The sequence below is a fragment of the Ascidia mentula genome, chromosome 4, assembly GCF_947561715.1.
Source record: "Ascidia mentula chromosome 4, kaAscMent1.1, whole genome shotgun sequence".
Classification (NCBI taxonomy): domain Eukaryota; kingdom Metazoa; phylum Chordata; class Ascidiacea; order Phlebobranchia; family Ascidiidae; genus Ascidia; species Ascidia mentula.
In genome coordinates, this window is record NC_138569.1 from 8,338,770 (window position 1) to 8,359,451 (window position 20,682).

General features: G+C 37.8%; 4 protein-coding genes and 1 pseudogene across 4 annotated transcripts; 2 read left to right on the forward strand and 3 right to left on the reverse strand.

The window, feature by feature from the left end:
- Window positions 1-329: 329 nt before the first annotated feature.
- LOC145898449 (INO80 complex subunit B-like) lies at window positions 330-2,167 on the reverse strand. The gene is made up of 5 exons (XM_082986903.1): window positions 1,850-2,167; window positions 1,634-1,754; window positions 1,446-1,506; window positions 1,145-1,381; window positions 330-971 (listed from the first exon to the last, which is right to left on the reverse strand). The coding sequence occupies exons 1-5, from the start codon at window positions 1,881-1,883 to the stop codon at window positions 618-620; spliced, it is 807 nt and encodes a 268-aa protein (XP_082843029.1). The 5' UTR covers window positions 1,884-2,167; the 3' UTR covers window positions 330-617.
- Window positions 2,168-3,019: 852 nt separating this feature from the next.
- On the forward strand, window positions 3,020-5,044 carry LOC145899609 (TBC1 domain family member 16-like). Its single transcript, XM_082988469.1, has one exon. The coding sequence runs from the start codon at window positions 3,056-3,058 to the stop codon at window positions 5,024-5,026; it is 1,971 nt and encodes a 656-aa protein (XP_082844595.1). The 5' UTR covers window positions 3,020-3,055; the 3' UTR covers window positions 5,027-5,044.
- Window positions 5,045-5,628: 584 nt separating this feature from the next.
- LOC145899611 (glucosamine-6-phosphate deaminase 2-like) lies at window positions 5,629-7,556 on the forward strand. The gene is made up of 2 exons (XM_082988470.1): window positions 5,629-6,328; window positions 6,563-7,556. Exons 1-2 carry the CDS (start codon window positions 5,735-5,737, stop codon window positions 6,809-6,811), a joined length of 843 nt encoding a protein of 280 aa, XP_082844596.1. The 5' UTR covers window positions 5,629-5,734; the 3' UTR covers window positions 6,812-7,556.
- A 455-nt stretch (window positions 7,557-8,011) lies between these two features.
- On the reverse strand, window positions 8,012-9,956 carry LOC145898000 (uncharacterized; annotated as a pseudogene).
- Window positions 9,957-10,847: 891 nt separating this feature from the next.
- LOC145897494 (peptidyl-glycine alpha-amidating monooxygenase B-like) lies at window positions 10,848-20,226 on the reverse strand. Its single transcript, XM_082985806.1, has 19 exons — window positions 19,898-20,226; window positions 18,824-18,884; window positions 18,665-18,752; window positions 18,500-18,601; window positions 18,202-18,315; window positions 17,992-18,140; window positions 17,663-17,843; window positions 17,098-17,258; window positions 16,490-16,639; window positions 15,750-15,861; window positions 15,217-15,415; window positions 14,917-15,037; window positions 14,644-14,742; window positions 14,388-14,585; window positions 14,166-14,326; window positions 13,637-14,062; window positions 13,287-13,407; window positions 12,973-13,093; window positions 10,848-12,551 (listed from the first exon to the last, which is right to left on the reverse strand). Exons 1-19 carry the CDS (start codon window positions 20,168-20,170, stop codon window positions 12,443-12,445), a joined length of 2,946 nt encoding a protein of 981 aa, XP_082841932.1. The 5' UTR covers window positions 20,171-20,226; the 3' UTR covers window positions 10,848-12,442.
- Window positions 20,227-20,682: the final 456 nt, after the last annotated feature.

Consider the following 20,682-nt stretch of genomic DNA (forward strand, 5'->3'; position numbering starts at 1 on the left):
AACGATTTATCGCTGTAGGTTCTGTTCGTCTATTGTGCAGTTTAATGAACAAGACCCCTTTCATAAGTGTTAAAATTTCCAGCGACCCTTCCTGTTTGACAGCAATTGCAACATGACATGTGAAACAATCAACGTCATGACCCAGCATACGTGTGTGGAGGCGGAGTTTGTTATATGTGTGACATTGGTAAACTTCTCGCGACCCAGAAAATTCGTCGTAAGACTCATCACAGGGTTACTACCCCAGTTTGAGAAGCCCTGCACTACACCACCTGTCTGTTACATCGTAACAGCAACCTAGACTAGGCCAGTTGCGATCACCACAATATTTATTCCTGACACTTATTTTGCACTGGTGTGTGGACACTGGACAGTATGTTTCTTTGTTCTCTTTCCAAAAACCCGTTGGGTTGCTTACAGTGATGGTTAATTGTTAGAGCTATTTTGTTTAAGTTGGCAAACGTTTAGCGGTCTTTCCGTTTGACCTTTGTGCATTACTATTTTTTTTAGTGTAACGCCTGTACCGAAATAGAGCACAATGGCAACAACACACTCTTGAACTTGGGCGACCTTCTCCAAGACCTCCTTTTCAGTAAACTCCATTTCATTTCTTGTTTTCACTTGACCTTTATGGGAGGATTAATCTGTGGCACATTTTTCATATCTAGGTTTTTCTTGTAACAGGTCAAACTGCAAAGAGCAACCCCTGTTTTCGAGCAATCATATTTTCTTCGGTTCCCACATATTGAACACGTCCTTGTCGGTGGAGGGGGTTCTGTCTTTCTTGGTTCAAGTGGATAATCCACCCCTTCAGGAAAAGACATGGTGGTCTCTGTTGCTGTACTGATATACTTTATCATGGCAACGCCGTTCAATGCTGATTTTCCTTTGTTTGAATCTTTGTTCAGTTTGTTGCTTTGAACCAGTCTTTCTATTGTTTGCTTCTTGCTCTCTTCTGCGCGTTTTACAGCCTGAAAATCATTTATATATTACTGAAAATTACCAGGAAATTTGTAAAACCCCAAATCAAGCATATGGCCGTTACCAGCAGTTCTGCTTCAGCATTACAATGATATAAGTCTCTTTTACAAATAAATTATCAAATTTATTGCTAAATACTGCCGATATCTTTGCTAGTACTCACTTGTAACTTTCGTTTTTTGTTCTTTTCATCTCTCTTCTTCAAGGCTTCTTCACTAAGTTCTTCTTTAGGAGTCGGAGAAACTTCCTCGCAACGGTTTGGGGTGCTTGTCCTGTCCAATTTTGCCCTCTGTCTTGCCGTTAGTAAGGACAGGTCCTTTGTTTTGGGTAAATCTCCATTGTCATCCAGTTCACCCTTTTCCAGAGCTTCCAACCATTTTTCTTCTTCATCAATATGTTCCTGAATATGCAAATAAAGAACATGCAGTAGTTTGTGTTTTCGAAAGCATAAATCAAGCACCTACTTCAGAAGGCTCATCTGAACTTGGTGTTGACTTGTCATTTTCTATATCCACTTGAATGAGTCTGTAATTGTAAACCCTATTAAATAATGATCAAAAACTTCATAACAGCCCATTTCTATATACTAATCTATCCCAAACATTAGTGGACTTATATGTGTAAAACACAAAAAGTGTAACAATGGACTCACTCTTTTTCTTTCACTTTGGGTGTCTTTGTTTTTGCCTTTTGCACTATTTTGGCAGCTTCTGTGGCATCATCATCAAAAAACTTTTTTCTCTTCTTTTGTCGATTGGAGCGTTTCACTGGGCCTGCATAAGGAAAAAGCAAAACATGTTTCCTTTACAGCCAACTACTTTAACAAAAAAAAAACATTTGAATAACAAATCATTCTGAATATCCCCACCCGTTAAATCATCCTTTGCCTTTGATCCTTCCATCAGGCATAACAGTTAATTATGTTAACATACAACACAATCTAAATATGAAATAGAACAATTTGCAGTGAGAAATAGTGTTTAATAATAATATTAATGGAAAAGACAAAAAAATCACTGTAGAATTCATTTTCATTTGAAAAAAACTTTATCTAACAGAAAAGTACATAAAAAACAATTTTGTTGGCAAAAAGATGATAAATGTAGTCCAGGTTGCATTGTGTGAGAAAACCCAGTCTCATTCATTGCTCTGCATCATATGTCACTGTGAAAGTTGGTTTTAAATTTCTTCATTCAGCAGAGACTTTTTATGCAATGACGGCTTGAGCAAGGTTCGGCTTTTTCACAATATATATCTTCTCGTTACATACGGTTGCAAGCAGCATATGGTCAGAAAAGATTAAACTAAGTCTTGTGACAGGACTTTCCGAGGTTCCAAGCTTCACCTTCCAAGCAATTTGAACCATTCTCATCAAAACCTTAGCTGTTTTTGCATCGTTGCTCAAATCTCCATGCGATTCAAGTACATCACCATCTTCGTTTAAAACTAAATACCCCAACTGATCTGGTACATCTTTCAGGTTATGCGACTGGTGAACAGACATTGTGTAAATTTCTGACCACCAATACTAGCGTGTTGCCTGTTTTAGGCACGGAAAACGTGGACTGGTTGACTGTATTTTACGCAACTGATACTATGCAGTATGTTGCGGACATACGTACTACGGCTTGGTTGCAAAAGTTCGATGTTGTTGTTATTCCGATCGCGCGCAGAGTGTCATGTGAGGTGGATGTTACTCCTTACCTCCACCTAAGGAATTGTTTGTTTTGTTCATGTCAGTTGTCAGGTGACGCCAGAGAGTTGTGGTGCTATGTGAAGCTCCAAGCAATCGCGTGACGTGAATGAATAGTGCATGACTGCTTCTGTTCGTTGGAGAGAACGGTGAATTGCGGTGAGAGTGTGCCCTGTAGCAGTAGTGGCAGTAATGACACTGAGGCAAACGGTTTGTTGTTTCTTGTTTAAAACAGTCGTAGGTGTTAAGTGGTGAGTGTTTTTAAAACGTATATATCTAATATCTTTCTGGTTTATAATTTGGTCCACTTGTTACAGTATTTTTGTGTTTTTAATGCAGGTTGCCTTGGTGTTCTTTTTTTTCACTTGTAATTGCACAATTATGGAAAAAGTGTCCAAACAGTTTATTCAGTTGTTGACCAATCAAACTGTAGGTGTGAAAACTGTTCCTCCTGTTGATGGTGAGATTCTGTATTGTAAAAACAATGTTTGCATACATCCTCCAGGCTTGCTGTCCAACTCTATAACCCATCATGGGGGCTTCTTGAGTATATCTGCCAAAGTAGATGAAACTTCAACATCAGTGATGCTGAGTTGGAAACCAAGCAAGAAGTTTGGACCTTCTGACAATAATGCTGTTAATCTTCCTTCACATGAGAATACTGAGGTTGATGAACTACCATCTCCATCAAGTTCTTCAGCAACATCCGAATACAAATCTATTTCACCATCCGACACAGTCACATCGTTTAGTGACATAGAACAAGATCCAACCTCAAATGAAGACACTTTGGACATTAAAGGGAATGAAACTATTGACCCACTGGAACATGATTCGACACTAGACTGCAGTGGAAACAGTTTGGATATGTCCAAATCACCAATGGGAATTCACAACTTTCAGTTTCCAGAAAACTCAATACAGTATCAAAAAAAATCCACTGCTTTTAATGGCCATGTAATAAGGCCACCTAAAGATTCAGCATTTGGTGCATTTAGTGTTGATTTGGCAGAGATGCGTTCCCTGAGAATTTTTTTCAGAAATGATAATTGTACCAATGGTGAACTGGTTATTGCCAGTAAGGAATCTCAGTACAGGGTATTACATTTTCACTACGGTGGTCTCGACTGTGTGTATGCAGTTTTTAAGGAGTGGAAAGCCAACATAAATCAGGCTCAAAAGTCAGATGAACATTTGAGTATCAATCATTTTTCTTTCGTGCGGCCCCAACTGACTAATGAAGAAAGACACCCAGAGGAAGGGCTTTACCGAAGTCTAACTCCTGACACTTGGATGCTGTATACAGATGAGTTTGGAAGAATTCAAAATGAGCAAAATATACAAAAGGCTGTGTTCTTTGGAGGTGTGGAAAAGGAACTAAGACCAGAGGTATGGCCATTCCTACTTAAATACTACAATTTAAACACAACTGTGACTGAAAGAGAAGAAATTCGGATGGAACGACACCATAAATATGTGGCAGTAAACTGTGAGCGAGAAGCTCTAATGAATGGAAATGAAGTATCAGATTTCCTAAAAAATGTTGCATGTTCAGTTGAAAAAGATGTGTTACGAACTGATAGGGGAAACCCGTTTTACCAGGGAGAGGACAATCCAAACCTTGCCACACTTGAAAGAATATTGCTGAATTATTCGGTCTACACTAATACCAGTTATACACAAGGCATGTCAGATCTACTTTCACCACTTTTGATTGAAATTCGGGAAGAAAGTGATGTATTTTGGTGCTTTGTTGGCCTAATGCAGCGTACCATTTTCATCAGCTCACCATCAGATTCAGATATGGAAAAGCAGCTGATGTATTTGAGAGAGCTTTTGCGCTTGCTGTTGCCTTCTTTTTATGAGAACCTTCTAAACTGTGGACCAGGTGCTATGGAACTGTTGTTCGCCCACAGATGGATTCTACTCTGTTTTAAGCGTGAGTTTACAGATTTTGAAGCACTACTGATATGGGAGTCTTGCTGGGCGCACTACCAGACCAATTACTTCCATCTGTTTATTTGTGTTGCAATTATTGCCTTGTACGGAGCAGATGTGTCTGACTTAAAGCTAGCCTCTGATGAAATGCTTCTCCATTTTTCCCACCTTTCAATGCAGATGAATGGGTCCCTTGTATTGCGGAAGGCACGGGGGCTCCTTCATGCCATGTTGTCGTCCAACAGCATTCCTTGCAGCTTGCATGACTTGTTTTGCATTCCCATCGCACAAGACAGCACTCAAACACCAAAGGTGAAATGTAGTGGTGGAAGTCAGTGTGCAGGTGGTTGTTTGCATGGTGGAGAAATTGAAAGAAATCCCATAAAAAAGTTCAAATTGAGAAGGTTTTTTTAACTGTGTGTATGCAAACTGGTGTCATAACGCTACATCTGGTATATCTTTTGTTTGTTTGTTTTGTGATATAATCATGAGTGAAAGCCTATACAGTGAACCTCAGCATTTCTGTTGTTTAATTCTACAGCACTTACAACGTCATCAACAAAATTTAACATGGTGTTTTTTTAATTATGTCATTTGACCTTCATATGAAACCTTATAATTGCCGTGCAATTTTTAAAATTTAAAATATATTTATAACATGCACTGGCATAAGACACATTGCACAAAGAAAATTTAAATAAGGTTATGAAGCATTTTTGTCACAGCAGCACATGCCAAACTTCTTTTCTTAAGTATATACTCTGATGCGTGGTTTGTGAACTTATGTAAAAAAAGAAACTATTTTTGTGTATCCTTCTGTGACCTCATTAATAGCACAATTTTAATTTTTGGCGATGAATGTATGAATACTGCAAAATTTAAAATATTTATTTATTTTTTGTTAGTGCAATTGTGGTTTGTCTCTTTTGTTGTTTGCTTCATATCCAATTATGTGTACCTACACAGTTCTTCACTAGGTGTTACTCTTTACTTGCCAGATATTGCACATTTTGTTTTTTGTAGCTTAGGTAAAAGACCTACATGTTATTTGTCACTGTATTGTTTCCTATTAACATGTGCTTCTTCTTGTAGGTTTGTGCCTTGTAACCGTTAGCTGCAAAAATGAGACTGGTCATATTGGATGATGTGGATAAAGTTAGCACATGGGCAGCCAAGTATATCCGAAACAAAATCCTGGCCTTTCAACCAGGCCCTGACAAATACTTTGTCCTTGGTTTGCCCACAGGCAGCACACCAATGGGAACATATAAAAAATTGATTGAGTTTCACAAGTCTGGAGTTTTATCATTTAAGTATATCAAGACATTCAACATGGACGAATATGTTGGATTACCAAGAGACCACCCGGAGAGTTACCATTCTTTTATGTTTGATCACCTGTTTAAGCACATAGACATTGACCCCAACAATGTGCATATTCTTGATGGCAATGCTGAAGACTTGGTGGCTGAGTGTAATGACTTTGAGAAGAAGATTAAGGAAGCTGGTGGGGTAAATCTTTTTGTAGGTGGCATTGGTCCAGATGGACATATAGCCTTTAATGAACCAGGCTCTAGTCTGGTGTCTCGGACAAGAGTGAAGACATTGGCACAGGAAACAATCTTGGCCAATGCAAGATTCTTCGACAATGACCTGTCAAAGGTGCCCACACAAGCTCTCACAGTAGGAGTGGGAACTGTTATGGATGCACAGGAGGTAAGTAGTTGATACATTACCTGTTGTGTCAACTCATTGCTGTGGCTTGTTCTTTAAAAGTAGAGGTGTGATGTATCTGGGTTTTAATGTTTGCATTAGATTAGAAAATATTGTTGCCAATGGTCTGTTCTCTTGTATTTTGTCAGTTCTGTCAAAAAATCTTTTTTTTTTTTTTATACATGGGAATTATCCAAGAAAGGATTTTTTAGGTTTAATAACTTTTTTTTTGTACAGGTTATGATCTTAATTACTGGTGCCCACAAAGCCTATGCCTTGCACAAGGCAATAGAAGGGGGTGTTAGTCACATGTGGACTGTGTCAGCATTCCAGCAACATCCAAAGTCTATTTTCATTTGTGATGAGAATGCAACTATGGAGTTGAAAGTGAAAACAGTGAAGTATTTTAAAGGTCTGATGGAACTTCACAATAAGCTTGTTGTGGATTCAGACCCTGGGGCAGATGCTAGAAAAGATATGAAATGAGTTTTTTTGATAACAATTCATTTGTATACACATTGTACGTCACAAATGCAATTTGGATGTTTTTGCCAAAACTTAACTACTGATGTAAATGCTTTTGTTGTAGCTCTGGTTGCTGTGCCTACCCTGTTATGTTGTATAATTTGTGGAAAATGGTCATGTGTCAAAGGCATTGAACACAAGTGAAAATGGGCTTATTGATTTTTTTACATACAAAATCAATTAATTTTTGTAGTTACTGATCAATACTTAAAGGTCAGTAGGTACCCATATTTTTTTTATGAATTTAAGTCATACAGGTTTTAATGAAGTTTGGAGAAAATTGTTTAATTGTGCCAAAAGTATATGGATGTTATCATTGTTTTACCTAAAACAGAAGTTCAGTTAATAATAAAGTTTATAAGCAGTGACCACAGCTAGTAAAGCTTGTATTGCCCATATAATGTATTATAATCATATTTGAGTTCAAATATTCTTTGAAGTTCTGGAAGCAACAGTTTCAAACAAATTCATCATGTAGTAGTTCACTGAAATGTACACTATTGTGCTCACACAGTGGAAATGCACTGTTAATAACCATAAAAGGTACATATAAATTTACAAAACTGTAGTTGTGGTACATATTTTGCCCGAAGTTAAAAAGCACTTTGCTTATCTTAAAAAGCACTGTTTAAGTTTATGCATGTTTGTTTACACATTACATGACTCTGGTGCAATCTTTTGAACTTAGCAAAGAATAAAACTCTTTCATGCACATTTGGTGTTTTTGTGACTGTAATCATATAGAAAACTCCAGTAGTACATGCTGTAACCAACGTGGGATATGTGGTCCTAAGAAAATAACTAAAAGTATTTTGTCAAGTTCCAAAAAACCTTATTAGCTCCTTTTTTTAAGACTGCTAGTTTATTTTGTTGCGGTGCGCTCATTTGATGCCACTTCCGATAAAATTGAGACTGAAATGACGGTTTGATCAACGGCTTTCCTTAAAAACGTACATTAACTGGCAATTATGTGCTTCAGTTCACAGGAATGTAATGTTGTATAATAGTGTTGCGGGGCTTATTTCTTTTGGACTTGTGTTAGTGCACCTATTAACACAATAATGAATCAATCAATCTTGTTTGATTAACTTTAAGGGCACGCCGTTGACAAAAAGCTTTGCGATATTCAAGTTTTATTTCACATTAATATAGCGTTTAAAATTAGCATCCCCCATTGGAAGAAACTGTGACGACATGAAGAGCTTGCTTTTTTCTGCGAATAAATCTTCTCTCAGCCAAGCCCCTGTGATACCACGAGCACTGGATGAACCGATGGTCCGAATGACGTACAGCTTCACATGCGCTGAGCAAATTGCTGAAATGCATACATGACACAGGACTGTGAAAAATTGGGGTCACTTGTCGACGTCACATGACGAAGGCTTTGTATCAGCCTTCCTGTTGGCGGAAATGTTACCTCGGTAACTAATTAGCGCGGTTGATCACGGAATTAACTGGCTTCCACCAAAAACTATGAAACACAGGGTTCGAATTAGCAGTTCGCAATTCGCAAATTGCGAACCGTTTTTGGAGTTGTTGCGACCCGTTTTTGAGATTATTGCGATGCAACACGCAGCAGATTATAAGGCGCCGCATTCTTCTTTATCTATTTATTCGTACACGCAACAAGCGCTGATGCAAACAACGTTGTTAACGTTTCTTGACAATGTCAACGACTATTTTCTTTCAATGCTCTTATTTTTTCAAGCCACTATTGCGCAAGTCAATGAAACGATGGCGATGTATGACGAACCAAATATTAAATCAACGAGTTTAAAACAGCAGGTTTTAAGGTGATGCACAATCGCGTACGAAGCAAAATTTAAGTATTGGAATTTAAGTTGTAACGTTTTTGCGATACGTTTTTTTACCGCTAATTCGAACCCTGAAACAAGAGTCTGCCCCACCCAGTAGCTGCTTAACAAAATAAAGTCGTAACAAAGAAAAGACTTCGGAGTCCTCAAAACTGTGAATCGACGCTTATATAACTGACAAGCAAATGAGATTATTCATGTTAACCGACCGAAGCTTACCAATAAAGCTCCCAATACGTAAAATCTGTTTTGAGATATGCGCAATTGCCTATCAAACAATATGCAATACCTAAACACGACACGAAAAGATCTTGGTCCCTGCTGCGTCATGCTTTCGATTTCACCAAATCCACGAAGATATTCTATGGCCTTCGGAAAAATGATCTGCTTGCTCAGAAAAACAACAACAGTAGATAACGGGGCTTGTGCTTGAAGGTTACGTGTTCTTTGGTGGTCCACCTCGTTTAACACTTTTCCACCTACAACACGAACAAATTTCTAAAAAAGTTGATTGTATAGTGAAAATTTACCTTGCAGTGATGTAAGCACATGACTAGGCTTTGGACTGTAGTACGACATACACGGTGGCTCCCGATACCTCTCGTGCATGTGGTGACATGGCATTGTGGGCATCTGGAATTTTGTTGCGAAGAGTCAGTTTGTCAGTTGATTTGTTATTGCTAATATTTTGTTTGTTTAATGCTTAACTTTTACACAGTAGTTTAGAGGTCTTGCGAGGTCATTTTAATTCTTTATCTCAGAAAATCGATACTAATGAAGTATATACACTCCTACAATTAATATGCTCCAGTTGAGCGCTTTTGCGACACCCTGTGGTAAGGCAACGAAACATGGATTTGTTGGTAGTTGCGTCACAAATACATACACTTAATTTATTTTGGGATTCAAGTAGCCTAGTAAACGAACCCGTCTAATACTGAAAATACCTTATCAGGAAATCGTTCTTTAACTTCTTCAAACAGCATCCTTGACATCGGATTGGGCAAAAGTCCAACCGCCCTACAAACTCTGTTAAATTCGTACCGCAGTCCCGAAAAGTTGTCTTGTTTATGCCTGCGGATGAAATGATTCGCGTTTCCACATTGCTCCAGCCTATGCAAGTGTTGGACACCATGACGATGCCAGTTGCAGGAATCGCACTTCTCACTAGGCCCCAAATTGGTTGAAAGACTTCTTGACCTTGGTCCGGTTTGTTGCTCCAAGTTACTTTCAATACGCTTGAAACCATAAGGGGCTACGACATTTATAACGCTCTGCAAGTCACGCGGCATTTTTATGCAACAAAAAGATAATGCCGAATGGAAACAACACAAGTTGGTTATTGTGTGATTGTTACGCAAATCAATTGTTCGGAATATAAATAGTCTTGCAAGGCATAAAAATACAAAAGATGGCTACAAACAACCTTTTAGCCATCGAAGTATTATTTATGGGTATTTTGTGACAAATGTAAAGAATGTTTTGAACATTTTATTTTTTTCAATGCTGCAGATTTGGATTGTTACAATACTGGCCTTATGACGTCACAATTAAAACTTTGTACGTTGACTTTAAGTTGTAACTTACTTCTTGTGCTCATTTTAATTGTGTATCAGCTGATAGACAAGACCAGTGCAGATTTGAGAACTAGATCATTCTTGCAAAGCTGCAGACAGGGTGTGTACACGCACTGTTTCGACCTGTGAGGTCTCATCAGTGCAGCTGTTGAGTGGCACTGTGCTAGCTTTCACACTAGCAAAAAGTTTTATTTAAACTAGCAATGTAAGCACTAATCAAAAAATATATACGTTTCATTTGTCCAAAATGCTACTTTTACACGAAATTCATTCAATGTATGTTTTCACGGGACAAATTACAGAACAAACCATGCCTTGCCCTTGGATCTCATTCACAGTGAAAATAAATTCCGATTTTGAAAACGCTCAAAAAATTGATATATCCCCGCATCAGTTAAGGTGAAATTTAAATGTGGTCTTTGGATGAATTTTTTCTTGTCCAGACGTTTGACGTGCTTATTCGATTCCAGTAATTTGACAGATGGTCGCTGACCCGTTCGACGTTCTTGCCCCATGAGATTAAACGCACGTTCAGCATTGCCGCTAAATACGTACGTTCCTTTTAATTATTTATGACAGCACGTCACGAGGAATCTGTCATACATTTGCCTTTTCCTTTTATTAAACACCGACAACATTATGGGTGGGAAGAAAATCTCCAGTAATCACAAGAAACAAACAAAAACACGGTAACAATAACCGCAAGGAACTAAAGATAAATGTCCTTTAATACACAAAGCAAACCGCTTCAATGCAAAACACACACGGAAACCAAAAACATCACTAAAGTTAGAACCCGAATGTGTTTTGGCCATTTAGTAAGGGAGTTTATGACATAATCAAACCAAAACGTTTTAAAACGACGAGCTACATATTGATGTCAAACAATGTATAGTGTGGACCTGGGGTAGGAAACCTTTTTGACTAAGGGCGCCATGAAAGCTACATATTCTTTAATTGTATTTTTGTGGAGGCAATATAATATTTTTTCAACAAGTTCAAGCGTCCGAAATAACGCCTGGCATTGCTTACCACGATTGTTACGCTATAGAAAATTACAGAAAAAGTTGTATTTGTAACAATCGTGCTGATAAATGCCAACTTCGATTTATCTGCGAGCCAAATGCCGACATCAAACGATCCACATCTGTCTCGCGAGCCATAGATTCCCGACCTCTGGGGTTGACCAACAAAAAAGCACACAAAATATTAACGTATAAAAATGGCGATTTCAAAGAAGTGCAGGACCTTGTACTGCTGGAGGAAAGGTGGTCGTTCCTGCATGCGTAACTCAAGAGACGTTCTACTCGAATATGTGTACATACTACCACACTTAACGAGAGTGACGATTCATAACAGCATAAAGTGGATAACGACAATAAAGTGTACCAGCTAACATGGAAAAATAGTCACATGCAGCGACTTTTTGCTGGTAACGCTTCAATAAAAAACACCTATTTAAATCAGACGTATTGAAACAATTCTGTTTTGACATCAATCATATAGCAATGTACAAAGTGGGAAAAAGTGTTATTTGGCAGATTGTGCAGCAAGTGTGCTTAATACCAGTGGTCTTTTTAAGTGCAGTAAAAATTTAAATGGGACAAGGAAATAACAAACCGGAATAGAACAACTTGAATAAAAATACTCCTCATTGCACAAATGGAACAAAAACTATGGCAAGGCGTGGTTTGTAAAAAGGTTTTGACAAACTTAATTTTTCTTATACTGGTGCAAATACACATGCACGACCAAAATATTGTTGTATGTCGGCATATACTGCAGAGGATGTTGGGTTAAAAAAACAAAACAATATATATTTACTTGGAAATGCAGGTTGTAGGTAAAAAGGAATGTTACAAAACAGTGTGTTTTTCTGCATCAAAACGCACGAATAAAATCCCAACCAATCTAAGAAAACGCATGGCTCCATCAGCTATAGATAGAACGAACCAAAGGAAATGACACAAATATTTTCACTAAACTTAACCACGTCACTTTGACGAATTTTAAACGAAAACAGTACAACTAAAAATACAGTTTGGATTTCCTTGATGCAATTGAGCTTTTACGCGTACCGATAAACCTCCTACAGAAATCATAACAAAAAACAGCACAACAACCATCCGACAGCTTACAAATTCGTTAACATCACAAATATACATTGTGTACTAGCAATCGAAGTAGTAATAACATGTTATTTATTCCGCTTGTCTCTCATCGTGGGCCTCCTTCGCCACATAATCGTTGGTGCTGATCTCTGGTTCTTCGTCGGTTGCCACGTCTTCATCGTCCTCAATTGTTTTCACTCTAAGCAGGAAGGTTGTCAACTATTTGTTTGTAAAGCAACAACACCAAACCCATTTACTAAATATGCATCTCGTTGACAACGGTCATATACGAAACGTCCAGCAACCGTTCATACAAGTTTACAAACGTAATTGTGTCCGATAAATAAGGAAAAAAGAGTTTATTAAGTGAGCGGTATTATTTTTAGGATTAAATTCATATAGCTGAAAATACACAAAAACTTCTGCTCATTTTAATACTTATGAACTACATCATTCCTAAAAAATTAGTCATGTTTCGATGCAGGGCGTGACAACGGTAAGATAAGCTTCAAACTTTAAACGAATAAAAGAGCATAGTGCATTAATGCTAAGGCAGTGGCTTCTCAAATGTCAGTCCCGATTCGTGGTTTTAAGTTCATTACTAATTTAAAAAGGTCAACCTTTCAAAGCCTTGCTGTTCGGGATTCGATTTATTGAAGAATTTGCCCAGATTCAGTTTACCGGTGACTGGCATAAACGATTTGTTCTGCGTCACGTCCATCTTTTCGTCAGCCAGGAAATCTAAACATAGAGCGAATTGCATCGTCAAAAAGGTATCTACGATGGTCGTGTTTGTTTTATCACCTTGCAGGTAATATACATAGACGTTAGTACCCAAAAATAAAACCTTTCTGAAAATATTTTAATCAAGTTGCACATTCTTGTTCCAACATATTGACTAAGAATTTTATGAAAAAATTATTTATGCATGTACCTTGATATTTCTTGAGACGACGCGTGCGAGATCTTACATAGCAAATTCCAAGGAAGAAAAGAATGACGGGAATCAACAGTAAAACGACAACCAGAGCAGTTGTGACGGTTCTGGAAATGCCCTTTATAGCCAAGAATACATGGTGATTTTTGGCGCTTTGGGCATGAGGCATTTATTTTTGTTTGTGCCGCAAGCTGTTTAACGAACTTTATTTAAACGTTGTGTAAGTCACGATTTTACAAAAATGCAGCAATGCGGATTAGTTCATTGCTCTTTTCGTTATAATTTGGCAATTTACCGTAATGTAATTTTAAGTTTAATTACACAGCAGCAATTGGAATTGGAAATACCTCACTCTTGGTCTTTAGCACAAATCTTTCATCTGGGCTGGTAATCATTGCGCTTTCACTTTCTCCAGCGGCAACAGCGGCAACATCGGCCTCAATCACATCGTTGTCGGAAGTAATTGGTGCTGACGATGGGAGCTCATTTTCAGCAGTTGTTGGGTTCTCAGCCGCTGCAAAATTAGACTGGTCTTTTATTTGTCCGGGAATCATCTCTCTTCCAACGCTTTCTGGCATGTTGGCATTGGCGTTGTCAGCGGGTCGTTTGATTTCTTCCAAATTTTCACGGCCTTGACTTTCGTGTGGCATGTTATTGATGGCGTTTTCGTTGTCGTGTTTTTTCGCTGCAACCCTTTGTGAGGCACTTTGTCGGGTCGGCGATGTTAATTTGAACTGGTAAACCCAGTGCGGCGATAGTTGTCCCACATACAACTGAAAAAATATGGTACTATTTTGTCGGGGTCGAAATTAACATTTGTTGCGTTAAAAACATCAACCTTTAACACTATATTTTTACTTATTTTAAAAACAATACCTCGTCCGCAAAAGGAGAAATGGCAATGTCATGAGGTGAGGAAAGACCAGTTGATTTGGACGGTTCCCAAATATCCAAAACTTGATTGGTTTCGTAGTCAATAGTAAAACCCGCTGTTCTTATTCCGTTCGAAGGAGGCCCGTTCACTGCAAACATCACATCTTCGCAAAAAAAAGAGAAATTCAATCACGTTTTGCCTCAACAAGAAATGAAAACAGGTACCGTCGTCCTCGTCGTAAGCTATGGCGTAAATTGCATTTCCGATAACGGTGAGGTCCTGGATTATTTTGATGAGTTCGCCTTGCTTTGTAAAGCATTGCACGCGCCCATTTTCACGATCAGCAACGCAAACATGTTGTTCGTTTTTGACTAATTTAATGCTGTGGGCCACGCTGAACGTTCCAGGTGTTGGGTCGATTACTGTTACCAGAAAACAAATTACATCAAATGTATAAGGACCTAGACCGCGGCTACATACCTTTGTTGGACATTCTACCCCAAGAAGTAATGTATTTTCCATTGGCATTAAATTTTACCACTCGGCCATTGCAGTAGCCGTCCGATACGTATATTGTTCCTGAAAAGCATAACAATGTTTATTATTTGTTTTGAGTAATATTGTTCAAAGATTTGAAGGGTTTGGACAAAAACAAAATGAATGTCACTCCAACCAACTGTTTAAATTATTTCTTATCTCCTTTACAAAAAAAAAATATATCCAGCATGTTCATAAAGCACATAATCAACTTGCCATCTTTCTCAACAGCAACATCTGTAGGCTTGCAGAAATGAGACTTGTCATTTCCGGGTATCATTTTGGTCCCCAGAGTCAACGAAGCTTCCCGACTACCTCCATATTGATATTTAAAAACCTGCATATCAGAAACACAGTGAAGGCCAAATGCCTGGGATGGCAATCCACAAGTTGCAATAGGTGCAGGAAAAGAAAAGAGCAATAAAAACATAAACTTGCATGATAACAGCCACAAGTAAGTTAAATCAGTGGTTGTTGTGGAAAATAACACGCATGCAAATAGACAGTTCCACAAACCTGGTGCATTGCAACATCGGTCAACCAAATATTATCATGATGATCAAAACTTGCACCATGAGGCATAAAAAATGTGTTATTTCCCCACTGATGTATTAAAGTTCCATCTGCTGGGTCATAAACATAGACAGTATTTGCAGTGATCGGCTTGTTTGGAAGAGTAAAGCGGTTTTTGTAATCAAAGGATGTTGCATCCCATCTGGAAAACAAATACAATGTAAAGGTGATCTAAATTATTAATTGGATCATCAAGAATTCTTTCACAGTTCCATGGAGACATTCCATCATGTTACCAGTTTTCAATTGACAGTAATATTTCAAGGTGATTAATATTTTATGTCGCAGTACATACGGATTCTTCGTTGTGATTTTTGTAGTATATACAGTAACAAAATCTTTGGGCAAACTATTTCAGTTTCATAAATTTACAAAAACTGATGATTAATAATAAGTTAAATTGATGATACGTCTATAATTTCCCTCAGAAATGAAAAAACTTGTAAAAAGTTGGGATTTGAAAACAAACTATTCACCTTCTGTATGCACGATGGAAAACATGAACAAAACCTCCAGAATCAACTGCCACACCTCCCACTTGCCCCAATGTGGACAAAGATGCTTGGCTGGACCATTTCATGTTGCAGACTACAAATGAACATGAATGACAAATGTAATTTTAGGTCTTTTGATTGTCAGGGAACCACAACTACAACATGCCAGTGGGTTGGACTGTCCCAGTTACAAAAGGCTAGTAAACAACACACTCGTATAGCAAATTTAAAACCTGGGAATCTAAGTAAAGTTTGATTCTGATATCCTGCTATCATGAAAAAAAACTTGTCTGGTATCAGTTTTAGTTTAGTTGTGAAGGCCACAATAGATATGTGTTTTTAAGATGAATTGGTATTTATTTGATGATATGTTTTCAAGAAGATGAAATTGGTGCCACACGATACACATTTAAACATATATACACAAAAGAAAGTGAGCAATATAACTGTTGTCAGTTTTCAGTAGCAAGTACAATTGCACAAATGATATGAACACAACTCATGTGAAAACATCATATCATGTATTCTGCAATTGATTTTTAACAGTCTGTCTGTTCAGTTTGTTTAATGCCTTGAAAACAACCAGGCACTTCTTTACAGTCGTCTACAGAGATACAACTAATCATGCAAGGTAATTCTACTTGCTTGTTATAAGGAGAATTAGCATGCAAGTTATCTGCACATTATTAATGTGCTCCACCCACTACAACACTCTTCCTAACCAGTGTGTATTTGGCTGTCATCTTGGGGTGAGTTATTCGATGGTTCACTTTGAGTATTTTCTTCGGCAGAATTCATATGGTGATGGTGACTGTGCATCTCTGGTACTGATGGAATGGGCACTCTTCCACTTGAAATGGCCACCATGGAATCTATTTAAAAATGTAATCTGTAATATCTTAAAAACACAGGTCAGGGTATAAACAATTCCCTCCTACAAGTGGACAAAGCTTTTTAAATGTTTCTCCTCACCTAATTAGCAACTTGGTTACAATGCTGTCTCAGGAAAAGTAAAAAAAATAAATAATGAGTGATTGTGCCCACAAGGGTATATCCTGCTTCCAAGGGAAAGCACTAAAAATTTACATATTCTTTGTGATACAAATTGTCTGTGGGTTTGGGTTGAATTAGAATGTTACATCCACACACAAAGCATTAAAGAGCATAAGTTTATGTAAGATGGTACCCAGAATGAACCAAACCACATGGATTGATCAGCTCCGTACAGAATAGACACACTGTATTTTTATAGAAACGCCTTTATATTTTTTTGCCAAGGTAAAAACTAAGTTTTTGGTTAAAAAAAAAACAACCACTAGAAATGCCACACCTTCTCCAGCAAAACCTGGAAATGGTGCCAAATCATCAGCTCCATTTGGAAACCTGGTTTGTAAGTTATTTCCCCAACAACTTAATGCAGCATTGGCAACGTCACTGCTTTCTGTGTAGAACATCATATAAAAGTTGCACATCTCATCATTTCCCCCCATGCTGCAAAATTCAAAGAAACATTGTGTTGAAAGAATTACTTTAAATATGTCATAACGATTTGCCTATAAATACAAAATTGCTTTCATATCACCATAAAAACAAAATAATATGCAACAAGCTTTAAATAGCTAAACACTTTTGCTGCCGATGGTTTTTGTAAAACTTGTATGTGGTAATGTTGTAAGTCCACCAGTTACCAGAAAGAACTCTAAAATTTGGCAAAGTCTTTTTGAAATTACATGTATGAATACATATATTTTGACTTTGGCCTAAAGACCAAATAAAGTCACAAAACAACTATGGAGTAAAAACTTTGTGTGAGGTATTGAATTTTCTATTGTGTTCTCCCGATGAATTTGAAAGCGTTTTGTTACTTGCCGCACTGTACAACAAGCACCACTTACCCAGCAATTGTCACTGTGTCTCTGTTACTGTCGTAATTGCAACGAGCCAAAAGTGTGTCTCCATTTTCCAAGTCAATTGTTCCGCCAACTCGAGTGTAAAATGCATGTGGCCATTTAGGGTTTCCTTTTCCAATCATCTTGTAATTACCATTTCGCACTCGATATCCACTTATTACAGTTCCTGGAATTAAAGTATTTGAACTATAATTGGTGCTTCTTGCCATATTGCAAGCATAATTAGGCCATGAAAAATGCAAGGCAGTGGAAAGTATATATTTAACAGCTACAGGAATCCACACTTATTCTTACTTATTCTCAAATATTCTTACCCAAACTATGAGCATGAGTTCGAAATGCAAACACATGCAGGGTTGATGGAACATAGTTATGGCAGCTAACATCAGCTGTTGAGTTGGAATGTGGTGGGATGTTGATGAATGGAGCCCCAAGTAAAAATATTCCAGCAAGGTACCTTTGCCTGCAATAATTCATGATATTTTTAAGTTCTGTAATATTTTAAAGTAAAACTCTTTACTTACGGTTTAAGAGTGGCCTTAACGGTAACACCAGAGCAGTCATAGCTGCCTGGTGGAAGCCTCCTGGAGTAGTGCATTTGTACTACTATGAAGTTTGTTCGAGCTTCATTTCCAATCCTTAACATAATGATGTTTGTACAATAAAGTATTTTACATACATAGCAAGATTTTCTAAAATTAGCTGCAGTCATTGCAATAAATGCTTTATGAGGAGTTTAGTTATGTACATTATGACCAGAACTATACTTTTACTAGCACTGATAACAAATCCAAAACAATATTGTTTATAACTTAATTTCACCTGTATCCAATATCATGTGGCATCTTCAAGGGAGGAGCATTTCTGGCCCAAGCCCAAATGGTGTTCTGTTGACCATTGCACACTTGTCCCATTCCACAACGCCTGAAGCAATACTGGAATTAAGCAAAAACATCCTTAACAAAACAGCTGGGTAAAGTTACAAACCAATAAGGTTTCTGGGAATAAGGAGTGCTGCACCCAAATACAAGCATGTGGTGTGATGCGTTCATGGAAGCTTGCGGCGTAAATCCAACTGCACAAAGAATGTGGACATAAAACCTATTGGATTCACAGCTGTGCCACTAAATAAATTAAAACACTTACCAACATAACTAGTTTCACCATTGAAGGGCACAGGGTGGGCTGTGCACAAATATTCATCGTCCTGGAAACACAAAGGTCATGTGAATAAACTACATTACTCATTATTTTGTTTTCTATTTTTACCACCACATAAAAACTTCCCAAAGGTCTAAACCAAGCACCGCAAATGGTGGGTCACAACCCAATTTTGGGTCGTAAGACCATGTATTTTGAGTCAAGAAAAATGTAAATATGACTTTAGTCAAGTTTTTGAAGTAAACAGGCAGGTTAACAATGTTCAAGAGTCTGGTTACCTACAATCATTGCTTACATGGCAGTGAAACCAACATTTATCAGCTCATGACCCACTTTTGATTGAAACATGTATGTAGAAAATTGTTGTCACCAGGGTGTCGATTTATGCCATTCTAAGTGTTCGACATGCGACGACACTGGCGGCGTGAATAAATGTTAAGTTACCGGTATACAGTACCACGAACAGACCATTGCTATCTACCAAAGTCCATAACTTAATTAAGCCTAACGTATCGGTTACGCCAATCTTGCAACATTTACATCGATCTTGCTAGTTTTCTTTTTTTCGAAGATTGTACGGCAACGATTTTCCTATTTACATGTAGTTTTTTGTCATACATGCTGGTGGTAAAAGTGGTTCGAAGGCGTTGTTACCAGTATAAGTCGTTTAATTGCAAACCGCAAACAATTTCTTGGAAAGAAATTTGTATTTCGAGTCTCTATCAAACAACATTTAAATGATGGTTACATAGTGTTGAAAACTTAATGGTACCATCGTTTGGGATCCCCAACCCAAAAAAATTGACGCCCTGGTTATCACTATCGAATTTGTCTTCACATGGAATGCTCTTACAGTGAGCAACTTTGCCTACCCATGGGATATGACATTAACAGTTGGGATTCTGGCCTATCAATATGGTAACATTGTCTGCAGTCATCCTGAAAGGACTTCCTGGCCCACCAGTGGAATGCACAGGTCCAAACTTCATATATAAAGCGCAGAAGTGGTTCCCATTAAAAGATTTTAAATCTACTATATGTTTTAACATATCAACTTACATTTTGGACACGTGCTTTTGGAAACCTGATGTCCACAACTACATTGCTATCGTCAGAATATGCTTCAGTACTTTTGCTGCAAGTGTCAGCCTTTTGTTGTTGTGATACACCTGGGCGTTTATAGGTGCTACGGTGAGATCGCAATTGTAGCATCCGGTATTCATTGTCATACTCCAACTCTTTTGCAGCCACATAGTTCAAATAGTCCAAAAAGGACTGACAATGTGCCAGTGCCACAATGGAGGATAACAAGACATATGTAAAATACCTCATTATGTGTGCTACTTAAGTAAAAAATGTAGCTAGCAGCATTGGCAGAGATTACATACAAACCTAAAAGGAAGAAAATTGATTTTGAATTTAAAATTTGTTTCCAGATTAATACAAATCCAATGTAAGTTTAAGCAATTTTGGAAACACAATCAGATGAAACACAACTAAGAAGATTTTGACAGAAGTCTAAACTACAGTTTTGTCTTTCATGAACCTTCGGTCTGTAAGTACTTCATGGTGGCTACGTATCTTTTCAATTCCCGCCCTTTCTGCGAGTTCAACAAGCCTTTCAAATGTCTGTGGTTCATACATGGACAAAATTGTTAGCATTCGACTATTAAGGCCAACTCCAGAGTTTCTTAATCCCTCTTGAAACCTTTTTGGTGTTGTGGCATGCTCTTGACAAGCTGCATCCATACGTTCTCTTTGAAGTTTTTGTCTTGCATACACTTTTAATGCTCTGCCTCTGGTCTGATGCAGAAATGACTTGCGCAGGCTATTATACCCAAGTC

Coding starts and splice junctions, on each gene's coding strand:
- LOC145898449 (XM_082986903.1), bottom strand. CDS start 1,883: ATGGAAGGATCAAAGGCAAAGGATGATTTAACGG. Junction 1,507..1,633: donor CCCAAAGTGAAAGAAAAAGA/GTGAGTCCATTG, acceptor TTACAATTACAG/ACTCATTCAAGTGGATATAG. Junction 972..1,144: donor ACAAAAAACGAAAGTTACAA/GTGAGTACTAGC, acceptor AATGATTTTCAG/GCTGTAAAACGCGCAGAAGA.
- LOC145899609 (XM_082988469.1), top strand. CDS start 3,056: ATGGAAAAAGTGTCCAAACAGTTTATTCAGTTGTTGACCAATCAAACT.
- LOC145899611 (XM_082988470.1), top strand. CDS start 5,735: ATGAGACTGGTCATATTGGATGATGTGGATAAAGTTAGCACATGGGCA. Junction 6,329..6,562: donor CTGTTATGGATGCACAGGAG/GTAAGTAGTTGA, acceptor TTTTTTGTACAG/GTTATGATCTTAATTACTGG.
- LOC145897494 (XM_082985806.1), bottom strand. CDS start 20,170: ATGAGGTATTTTACATATGTCTTGTTATCCTCCATTGTGGCACTGGCA. Junction 18,885..19,897: donor CAAAAGCACGTGTCCAAAAT/GTAAGTTGATAT, acceptor TTGTGTTTCCAG/GACGATGAATATTTGTGCAC. Junction 15,862..16,489: donor TGACAGCCAAATACACACTG/GTTAGGAAGAGT, acceptor GTTCATTTGTAG/TCTGCAACATGAAATGGTCC.